This window comes from Haemaphysalis longicornis, unplaced genomic scaffold (genome assembly GCF_048455015.1).
Source record: "Haemaphysalis longicornis isolate Haplotype H1 unplaced genomic scaffold, Haemaphysalis longicornis Haplotype H1 scaffold_12, whole genome shotgun sequence".
NCBI lineage: Eukaryota > Metazoa > Arthropoda > Arachnida > Ixodida > Ixodidae > Haemaphysalis > Haemaphysalis longicornis.
This window is the reverse complement of record NW_027526225.1, coordinates 115,897,633-115,909,288: the sequence shown is the minus strand read 5'-3', so window position 1 is coordinate 115,909,288 and position 11,656 is coordinate 115,897,633. Positions and strand designations below refer to the sequence as shown.

The 11,656-nt window shown below is 47.5% G+C and overlaps 1 protein-coding gene across 1 annotated transcript in view; it reads left to right on the top strand.

The window, feature by feature from the left end:
• LOC144162134 (uncharacterized) overlaps positions 1-11,257 on the top strand; it is a 17,609-nt gene extending 6,352 nt beyond the window's left edge. The window contains exons 3-4 of the mRNA XM_077692625.1: positions 2,508-2,620; positions 11,013-11,257. Coding sequence (XP_077548751.1) covers positions 2,508-2,620; positions 11,013-11,032 — 133 coding nt within the window. The 3' untranslated portion in view covers positions 11,033-11,257. The remainder of the gene's footprint in view (positions 1-2,507; positions 2,621-11,012) is intronic.
• Positions 11,258-11,656: the final 399 nt, after the last annotated feature.

Below are 11,656 nucleotides of genomic sequence, written 5' to 3'. Positions count from 1 at the left end.
CCCAAGTTGGGCACGCTGACTTGCATTTTCGAGAGTCATACGTACACCGCAGCAGCACGTTTGTAATATGCAGAGAATACAACGCTCAGCTACCGGGTTGATGTTGACGTAATTGTCGTCACCGCGTCGCACTTAGCAACGCCGAGATACAGCATTACGATGGTAAAGCGAAGCTCTCTAGGCCTTACTTGCGCCGTAGATCGTAACACCAGAACGCACAGCAGGAAAGCCGACTTTACAGAACGAAATCGAACCTTGGTCTCTTACGTTATGAAGCCGGCGTCCATGGTGTCGGAAGACAGCATCTATCAGATTACGACATTCCGATACGGTCGAAACAGATTGGACTTTGACTTTGACTAAGGTTGAATGGGATAAATATTCGTGTTTTGGCCATCGTTCTCTTAAGAAACGGGCTTTGATTTATTTTTGTTGCAAAGCCAACTTTATCGCGAATGCTCAGCAGAAAACGGCTGTAACTGTCTTCCTTAAGAATGACAGCCGCCAACACTCACCGGAAATAAAATTTACTCATTCCTTCTTGATGTCGTGCGCTAAAAAGCTTTGCTGGTCATTCACCTTCCCAGAGTGGGATGGATCACGATTTTTCTTCTCGTTGTTAGGTTACTACTACTACTACGACTAAGTGGTTCAAGAGAAAAGGAAAGGAAATCGTAAACGTATTAGTAACGCAGTGAGTTTGAATAATTTCCTGAAAGAGCTGACGTTTGGTACGTTTTAGTTCGGGAACACAATGACGCGTATCGTGGGGTTCAACCACCCACCGAAAACGTGCCCAGGCGTCGTAGTCACTGCATTTTATAAATTCGGAACGCCTCGGGAGCATGCCTTGACTAGAGAAGGTAAACATGTGCAACGTGTTTCGTAGGCTGCTTTTGCGGTTAAAATATGGCTGCTCAGAAGGGAGAATTGTACGTATTTCATCGATACGTTTGTTTTCTGTTCGCCTTGATCGGCGCCGTCTTTTGCAAATGCTTTGTGTGCCCTATTTTACTGTTAGACTTGCTCTCTAATGCGTTCAGCCTTATTCTAGAAGCCACTGGCTGTAGATTCTCGCAAGAAGGGAGCAACTAAGGTGCAACGTGGGCCCGAGTGACAATTTCTTTTGCGCGGTTGTTTGTGAATAGCCAGAATGAGTCTGGCGTGGTGTTTATTTGTCTGGTAGTGTACCTTGAGCACCGTATAACAAATGATCGTTCGCAGAGGTAGTGTCTTTACAAACATCCGGCAGTTTCAATTTTTGTGTGTCGTTGAAGCTTCTGCTGCGTCCTGCTTGCACCGCACTCCAACGTCCCTTACATAACACCCGCTACTTCGTTAACAAAACGGCTGTGCCTAGAGCGCCATCCGACGGCACTAATGGACACGGCTAAAACGAAGTCCATTTGCGCTTTTGGATGAAAGAGGCTGCATTTGGCCCTACTTAGCCCTCCTTTAGCGAAACGTAACGTAAATTACCCAAATACAACATAGCGAGTAGAAACAATCATTATTTAAAACACCGAACACTGACCTAAGCCATCAAAATGTAAAAAAAAAATAGCAGTGGCTTAGCTCGGCTATGCCAGGATATACGTAGCGTGAGCTAAGGTTCATCTGGTCATTCTTAGGTTTTCTGGTTGTCTAGGATTAGCTTATCATCATGCTTACTGCCGCTAAAACGATTTACCATCCAATCCATTCCAATCCAATACAATCGCGGCGGCGGCGGCGTCTCCGGCGCGCCAGCTGCGCGCCGTGAGACGGCACTGCTCCTCGCGCATGCGCAGCACGGCTCTCCTGGAGCCATGCGAAACTGCTCAACCTCGGCCAATGTAGCTCACGCTACAAAAACTACGGGTGGACTGCAACCACCGCCCGTGAGAACAGGAATCTGAGGCGGAACCTCTACACCACCACAACGGCAGACGCCGTGGCTCGTGTCAGCCCAGTCTTAAAAATTTGAGTCGGTCGGCACTGGAGCCATAGCTGTTGCGCTGAACGCTCTATACACTAACAAAAACGAGTTTGTGTCTGACTACCACTGATAGTGCAGGACAGTCGAAGTTGAACGCGAAAATGACACTACTGACGCTTTCGTCTTCGTTGCTGGGTTTGGGGTACAGGAGAAGCTGGTCAATGATTGGAAGCGGTAAACACTAGAGGCCCAGAACTGTTCTCACGGAGCCGACATCTAATCAGGCCGTCAAGTGTTCTGCTTTCTACGCATCAATAGCACCGGTAAAGTGATGCTGATGTACCGGTCACAACTTGCTTGGTTTCCTGGATTTATTATTTCACAACGTAGTGCGGACAGCGCATGCGCATTGCTTGTTGCTGTCCGCAATATTTGAGATTTCTTCGCATTGACCTACCGTGAAGGAATGCAGTACCGCTGCATCTGTAGCGCGCAAGAGCGTAATTGGGACGATAACACTAATTTGTCGGCGGTTTGTAGGCGGCCGAACTGACGTCGTTCTCGTCTTTTTTCTTTCCGGTAACCATAGCGGCGAAGGGATGAGCCTCTTCCCCGAGCGGTCCCTGATCATGCTGTTGGTCTTCCTCTTCATCTTCGTGCTCGTCGTCGTCATACTGGCCGTGTCCGGCATAACGTTCCCCGGTAAGTGGGCGGCCACAAAAACTCAAGATTTGGCGAAAGTAACACTTTTAATCGTTACAATAGCGTAAACAGAGGTAATTTGTCGGACAGAATTTCGAAGAAGAAAAGACAGACAAACAAAGAAGTTTAATAAAGTTTCTGAGGGGCTATCCTAGATGACCGTTAGGCAGTCAAAATTTTCACAAAGATGACCTGACAAAATTGAAAAATATGCACCTTACACATCTACCCCAAATCCGAAGAAAAAGTAAAAAAAAGTCCGCACAAAATACGTTCAAAACGCGAATAAAACATCGAAAATGACGAACTATGTAACTTCCTTCATTACCACGAAAATTCAGATTTCGCGGAAGTAACCATTAATCGTTATACTAGCGTAAGTGTAGATAATTGGTCGGGCAGAATAAAATAACAGAATGTAAAATATAAAATAGAAATACAATAAAAAAATAAAATGAAATACTTACTCATCTCCCCCAAAACGGAAGAATAAACGAAAAAGTCCGCAAAGAACGCTCAAAATACAAATAAAAAATAGCGTAAACCGACCATTGGTATATATTTACATCACTGGCAAAAAGAAGCAAAATAGAACTCCGAAAGAACTGTTAGCATGCAATGCTTTTACTGGAATGACCCCCCCCCCCCCCTTTATGTAACACTTTTAAAAAACCTTGTCTCAGGGAACCCGTTACAGATTCTGGTTAGCCGAACTTCCCAAGTTCTTATGTCCTTTCCGATACTTGTCTGTTCCAGCTTCTAAGTGCTGCCATCTTATCTCCTATGGAATCGCATGACCCCCTCTCCCGACAGGGGACACCGATAAGCGGGGCATAGTTTCAACATTCGTTTGAACAACGCGACCGCATAGATCAGACGGTACATGGTACCACGTACAGTGGCACAAGCTGACCGGAAGAGCAAGCAGAACAGTTGCTGCTACTACCAGGTTTATTGTTATGGCATTGAATCTTTCAAAAATTGAAAAACGTCTGAAGCACCTGCGAGTTCTAGGAACTGAAGTTTCTTACTCCGTCAGCCACTTATTTTGCTGTCACCCGTGAAAAAGTTACTACAGCCGATGTTTGCTTAGCTTGTACTTTCAAATCTTGGGGTTTCACGCGCCGACGCTACACCCGGGCGGTGAGTCGCGCCGTAGTGAATGGTTACCAATTAATTTAGAGCACCTGGTGATCGTGAACATACGCCGATATGACTACACGCGTGTGTATTTGTTTCTTCTGCATAAAAAAAACGCCGCCGGAACAGTTTAATGAGTGAATTAAGCTAAGAAGGAAAATTCGTTTGCCGTAGAGCCACCGTGGTGGGTCGAGCTCATTTACCTCGATCGTCCCAGTTTAGTGAAATCAAATTTAGGCTCGCGGCATGGCCCACTCTCGTGCGCAGTGCGCAACCGGTCTGTGTGCGAGATTTCGTTGCATGCGACCAAAGTCTTCCTTAGGCATCCCCTACCTCACACTTCAAAGCCTATGGTTTCCTTGGTCCGCAAACTCACATTTCATTTTTTCGCAAGCGTAAAATTTTCTAGTACTTCTCTTTACATATGCATAATACCAACATATACATACAATGGACTGGTCGAACTCACTCACAAGCGGCGGTTGCTAAAAGCGTAGCTTTCAAGCGTACTAGTGCAGGGTGCAAAAATATAACGCAGGTCGGTTACTTTATTTTCTGTATCATATGCTTTGTCTCCTTGCAGATCCCAAGTGTAGTGATTTGGCTGGCTGCGGTTCCGCAGGCCCAATGCACTTTATTGATTCAGTTCGCATTAGCTTCGTGCACAGTACTTCGTGTGGCCATGATGGCGACATTTTGTTTTATATCCATATGAAGAGGCAATATAACTCGAGAAGCATGATCCTCCTGTTCGCGTATTTCGTATTCTGGCCACGGACAACGGTTTAAAGGAGCCATGAAGACAGAATACAGCTCACCCGAATCTATTCCAGCAATGAAAGTTCGCTTAACCGAGAAAACGCAAGAAATATTGAAAAACTTTCAAATTTCGCGCTACAGTGACGCGTTATCGGCAGTAGTGACGTAATGGAGGCCAACACTAGAACATAATAATCAGCGTGGTAACTGCACGATAGAATTTTAGTAAAACGGTCAATCGGGTCTAGAGGCCCCGTTACAATCGTGTAGCCGTGTTTTTAACGGTGCCTTTTGCCTGCGGCCGCCAATCCCACGAACAAGATTTTGTGACGTCATAAAGAAATTACCTGAAAGTGGTGTGAGAGTCGCCCTGCTTCAATTGCCTCTTCCATAACCTGCTTCTATCGTGCGCTGCTGCACGAATCTATTTCCTGCCAGCAGATTTATTTGTCCGTTGAGTCTCCTCCTACTTTCATAGTCCCGTCTCTCGGTGGCCACCCTGTCACCATGGTGGTCCATCACCTGTCAATTTTCCGCGTTACAAGATTCACCCAACTCCCCTTCTACCTTTCAATTTGAGGTAGGATGTCTTCGTCCCGAGATAACTCCCTGGTCGAAGACGCTCGTTTCCATAGCAGTTACTCCTATATCATTCTCCTTTCTATGTCTCGGTGAACTGACCTGGGTTTCTTCTAAAGTTGCTCACTAAGTGCCCAAGTTTCTGCGCCACAAGCCATCGCCGGAAGCACGCATTGAGAAAGGTTGCCTACCGTTTTCCGAATGCTCTTCCGTCCACAGAAATTCTACGTCTCATTTTCCTCACGCGGTTTGGATAGGCGCTCACAACTTGCCGAAGATAGTTATGAGACCCATGCTGGTAAAAGGCGCTTTGTGCATGTCTATTTAAAGGACCCTGCAACACTCCTTGTGCAGTGCAAGTAAACCTGCGTGACGTTTGGATTGCACTTCCAGGAATACCTGAGCCAAATATTACGCGTGCACGTGGAGCAGTAAGCGCGCAAATCGCTGGGAAAGACGCGGAAAAACCAACCACTTTCTCTTCAATTATCCTAATTATGCAGCCCTGGCGTGGCCTAAACAGCGTCATTTGGGCCACGGCTGTCCTATTGGCTGTCGCTGGTCAACTTGCGGCCTATTTCTCGCATTTCCTGTGACGATCCGCCGTCGGCGGCGCTCTGTACCAACATCTTCTATGCCTGAAGCTGTACGCATATTTTTGGTGTTTCTTTTGCGTTTTTAGTGCGCGTGGAGCTTGAGGGACGAACTCAATACTTTCCTTTTAACCTCTTCCAGCCTGAGCGCGCACTTGCGAGCAGGCAGCCATGCCTGCTTTTTTGTGCCACCAGACCGGAAATAGACCCTTCCACGTTGCGGAGAAAAGGAAAAAACTCTCCGGCATGCGATATATCGAAGGCCGCCGAAGAGGAAGCCGCGAGCCGCCCCCTCTCCGGGAGAGAGCGCGCAGATTTTGTCGCGTTGTCCGCGGTCGAGTGTAGAGGGAACAATTATGCGCGATTTCTCATCGCGCGTAGTTTCGACGATAGTGAACGAATTTTCATAACTCGTGCGGGAGATATCTGAAAGAATAGACTTTAGCACAAAATACATTCCGAGAAGTCGATGGTAAGTGTTTCTTTGGTCTTAATTACATTTAACTTTAATCCTACGATAAGAGGCTTTCCGTATACAGTTCCCCGAAGCATTCCCTGCAGGTCTTCTCTCGTTTCACTAAACTAAGGCTGTCGTCCGGAAACCTCAAGCTGCTCAGGTATTCTCTAGTCTTTTCTGAATTCTTCCCAGCCAACCTCTGAATGCCCCCTCGAGGCACGTTGTAAATAAATTCGGTGCCTGGCGTCATTCCTTATGGGGAACCTCCCAATCTCTCGTGAACGTGCCCGTAATTCCTTCTATGTATCCTCCAAGAGCAGTTCGTATACACTACAAGGCGTCGTTAGGCTTTGCCACACTGCACTGAGCGACCAATAATGCGGCGAACAAGGCTAATTCGGAGAATAATTGCAATGTACTTACATAGCAATTAAATATATCTGGCGTGCCCTGTGAGATTCCGCACTGCAGGGCGTCATGCTTGCATTGAGTTATGCGAATGCGCAGACCAAACTTTGAATTTTATTCTTGCCTGCCTGGATTGGTCATTCGAGTGCGCTGCGGTGAAACAGAACCGTGAGCATTCTCGGAACAGCGCAAAGGGATGAAGACGAGGTGTAGACGGGACACAGGCCGACTAACAACAAATGTTTATTTCACAAAATTCTGCTCCAACAAAATTCTGTATTTAGGTAATTTTGTGCAATAAACATTTGTTTTATTCTGCGCTGTGTCCCGTCTACACCTTGCCTTCGTCGCTTTGCGCTGTTCCGAGAATGCTATACCAACACGCCCAGGCTTATACCTTAGTGGACCACGAGATTGGCTCAGAGTGTACGTCTTTTCCGGTTCCACTTCCCGGTGCCTTCAGCACTGAGTGGGTAGCTACTGAATTAAAGGCATTTTCGCAATTTAGAAATGCCATGTAATACAATGCTAAATTACTTCAATGTACATCTCGATTTCTTATTAATGTGATTCACTACAGGCGTTCTTGAATGCAGCCTATTTGCGCGTTTCTTTAAAGTCTAGTGCATTAGTGATGTAGTCACTATTACCTATAACCCCTCCAACTATTACGTTTTTGACATACTCTTTCCCGTATCTGAATACGCCTAAAGCAGAGTTGAGCAGAGCCAACCACATATTCCGAAAAGCCTATAAAGCAACGCTACAACTGTTCCTCAGCCCTTTCACTGCCAAATTGAAGCATTCGGTGTTCATAACACTGCAGAAGAGCTCATTCAAGCTCATTTCGCCAATCAAATCACCGTACTCTCAAAATGTATACCAATGGCGCTTATATTTTTCAGGAGCTACGTATCTCCCCTCTAGACCACCATCTTCTCCGCCCCCCACCACGCGATTAACCCAGGCTCAACACAACCTAATTAAAAAGCCTGTACCGAGAAACATGCCCCCAAAAATGTCACCCCGAAAGGCGTTCACAGCGTGCACAATCGTTACATCGACAATACCGCGACAAACCTGATGTCCCCTGCGTCAACGCAGCGGGATATCGGCGGCATGAGGCCTCCACAATAGTTTCGCACCGTACTTCCAATCAAATTCAACGCAACTTCTTGACCATCCGCACCACGAACCCAGCCACGACAGAAGAAGCGGCAATAGCATTTGCGTGAACGCAAAGGTGGACCCCTCCACAATCATCACCGATCCTAAAACGACAGTTCAGGATTTGGCCTCCGTATTTATTTCGCCTCAGGCAGTCGTACCTCTCCAACATGCACCCCCAACGCCCCCGTTTAAACCATCTGGGCTCCTTCGCACGCTGACCTGGTTGGGGGGGGGGGGGGGGGGGTAAAACCGGGATTCCACCGTCTCAAAGCGGTCAGCGACGGAGAAGACTCCACCCCGGTTAACACATACGGAGAGGTGCTGAGATGGTTCGGAGAAACCAGAAGACGGTACCCAGGTCCCCACTCCAACCTCTCTAGGGAAGAGGCAGTGATCCTCAGACAACTACAAGTGCGCGTGACGTGGACCCCGGTGTGGGCCAAACACGTCCTTCCTGAACTACAACCCAGTGACGTGTGTGTGCTATGTGGTGTTAATCGCGCTACTATGGCGCACATGCTATGGACATGCTCAGTGACCCCGGAACCCACGGATGTGCTTCCTCCTCACCTTGCTCGCGCGGTGTGCAAGGAAGACTTTGACTCCCAACGAAGGGCCGTCCAGTTTGCTCTGGAGGCCCTCCAACGCCAGCAATCGAGGGCGCTGCCTCCCCTTCAGGAGGCTGGTACCCCTGATTAATTTCTAGCCGGCCAATAAAGATGTTGTTCTCTCTATCTCTCAAAATTCCAAGAAAGGAACAGTTCAAGATCATACAATACAGGCGTCGATAAGGCGTACAGTGGTACACATACATCTCATTGCGCGAAGAATCTTCGCATGGGTTCGTTCTTCGTTTGCGATTTGGTTTTAAAGGTTTGATGATCGATTGTACGCACTTTTAGCGAAGATTTTGACGCATATTTGACGCAGTTTTGATGACAGAGCTTCCGCGCTTCTCTCTACTTTCTTTAGAAAGGAATGTTTTTTTTTTTTTTTTTTGCCCTTTTACTCTCACTTGGATCTTTCACTTACACTATTTTGGAAGGGATAGTTCTCGCTCCGACGCGAGCGGCGATATGCGTTATAAGCTTGGTTGCTGTAAGCTGACTTTCCCGCGTTGCATTTTTTTCCGCGCGTGGACGCCATTAAATCCCGTATCCTAGCCATAGAAGCTTCACCTTAAGCCCACGCGTCGCTCAGCCCACTCATGCTTTTGATGGTAAAGAATGACGTGCGAATAAACGCACGCATTGTGAGAAACTTGTGAACACACCAATTTTTTTTACAGCTCACGTCTTGAACTACGTTTACGACCCGTCCAAGCAAATGAGTGGTTCTGTCCATAAAGTTTCATTCTAATATATACGAGAGGGAAATATGGCGCCACTGTCTACAGGAGCCACGGAGCAAGAATATATTTTATTCTTGCTCCGTTACAGGAGCCGTGCTTCGGCGAGCGTTCCGTCATGTATCGGGCAGGCACGTTCCACGTGTCCTTGGCATAACAGGCTGAAAAGTTTACTCTGGCTGCAAGACAACAATATTACTGCAGAAGGTTCATAAAATTTGTTTTGTTAATATAACATTGAACCTCAAAAAAGATTAATTTGTCAGTGATTATGTAGAAGCTTCAGGAACGACGGACAAGAAGTATGTTAGCCTTTTTTGTTAATTTTGGCTTCGAGACAAAAAAGAAGCCAAATTGCTAGCTAAATTAAGTAGGCGAGGAACGTCGCTAGCGGCAATGGGGGCGCCCACGGCGGCCCGCGACTGCAGCGACAGATTTCCCTCCAGTATAAATTAGTATGAAACTCTATGGTTCTGTCCCCAGCTATCTCCAAATTTGGCGCAAAGCGGCCGCTTGATCGATATTTTGGAGGAAGTGACGTAGAAAGATTGCAGCTTTGAATATCCGTGTTGTGCGCGACGCCAGCCTTTTGCAAGCGGTAGTGCTTCCCGCCGGGAAGGGTCACCTGATGGCTCTACTGGTTCGCGCTCAAACGAAAACGTTATAAGTAAAACACGCTTTTCAGAGTCGTGACAGCCACATAGAAACTGACGGGGTGGGTCTAAATCTCGCTCTGTTTTTGTACTCATATACAGGAAGGGGTAATCAGCAGCTGTATGGCTTAATGAAGGCAAAATAAAAGTTTATAACTTGCACGCTAACTCTAAAGAAATAACCGAGATGGTGAAGAAAACAGACGAAGCAATGGCGACTCCCCGGCAAGTTTCTGGGAATTCTATGATCTCACAGAGCCTAGCTTCTGCTGTTGGGGTCCACCAACCCCAGTACTGTCAGTGACCTTACTGCCAATAAACTTGACTGGACATTTGTACTGGGGCCTCTAGTTCTGTTTGGTCATATTGTCACGCACACAGATAACAAAGCCCGATGCGGCCGGCCGGAAAAAACAAAAACAAATCCAATACAAAGTGAAATGAACAAACTGATGGTCTCCTCGATTTGGCTACACTTTCTGCACCAGCTGAGGCGGTGCAGCACTATCGCACTCGATTTGCCAGTGCAGCTAGCGCCACCTGCACTTCGGCCCTCGATTTGACGCTATGCTGCACGAGTTCTTCTACACTTCTGAACTAGCCTCTATGCGAGTCCTCGTCTCTTGCAAGGTGCTGCGTGCTTTGGCGCGTTGTTTGGTGCGCATCGTAGCAGACGGTCCAGCATGATACTTGTGTCCTGTAAGCGGAGTATAAACGACAGCGTTTCCCATTTTAGACGAGAATGGTCATCACGTGCAACAAGATAGTGCATTTGTGTACGAAACACAAGGTGAGTGCAGGGTGACGCCATTTCGAAAAACAACGCCACGCGCAAACACGGACTGGAGCAGACGACGTTTGTGCACTTTTGCCCTCAATTCGGCCGCTGCACGGAAAGCGCTAGTGTACGGCTGCACTCGCACTGAAAGAACTGGCGCTGCACTTGCACGACATTTTTGTGAACTAGTGCACAAAATGCAGCCAAATCGAGGAGGCCTTGATATGATGTTTTAGGGCTGGCCTACAATATGTCTCTCCTTTCCATATTTCGGCACTCTAGCGCAAAATTTGCAAGCCTTACTTTATTTCTCGCGTGTTTTCTGCTTAAAAACGTCTTCGCTGGCTGGAATGGAGCTGTGTAAGGTGCTTGCACCTTAAATTGGTTGCATGTGATTGGGTCTCCGGTGATAGCTAAACTGGGCATTTATTTTTGCAACCGCGATTGACAAATGTTGCTAAGTAGCAAACGAAGCGTTTAATCTGAAACATTACTCTGTTCGCGCAGGCTTCGGCAGGCGAAAGTAGGCGCCGCAGCCTCCACGTCTCGGCCTCCACCACCGCGCAGCCTTCACCACCAGACGAGATCGTGCCCGATGTCGACCGCCCGCTGCCATGCTCCGCCGAAAGCGTGCCCGCCTACGAAGGTCAATAAATCGATGACGTCAACACGTGTTTGTTACGCTTTTATGTTGGCAACCTGTGGTTGTCTAGTTCAGGAAAATTCACTCGGTAAGGGGGTTTGACATAACGGGTCACATATTCCGGTGAGCATCTTGGTAACACTGCAAAATTGCTCTCGTCTCTTAAAAAAATGGCAGAATCTTTACTCCGTGAATGATGGCGAGGGTGCGGAGTACGGGGGCTCGAAATGACATCCAAGTTGAGCCCAGAGTGACATCCGATTTGCGCCCCGACCGTCATTCGATTTGAGCCGTGAGTTGCACCTTGATTGTTCCCTAAACTGCAACTCACGGTTCAAATCGAATTTCGCTTGATGGTGGTGTGCGCACGGATGGACATGAACGGGCACTGGAAGGTCCTAAGGTACTCCGCACCGTTACAGGCGAGCGAGAAAGCCGATGACTCTCGGGTTCTATCTCACGGTGTTAGCCCAATGGCAGACACAGGCTCGAATCCTGCCGGTACGTA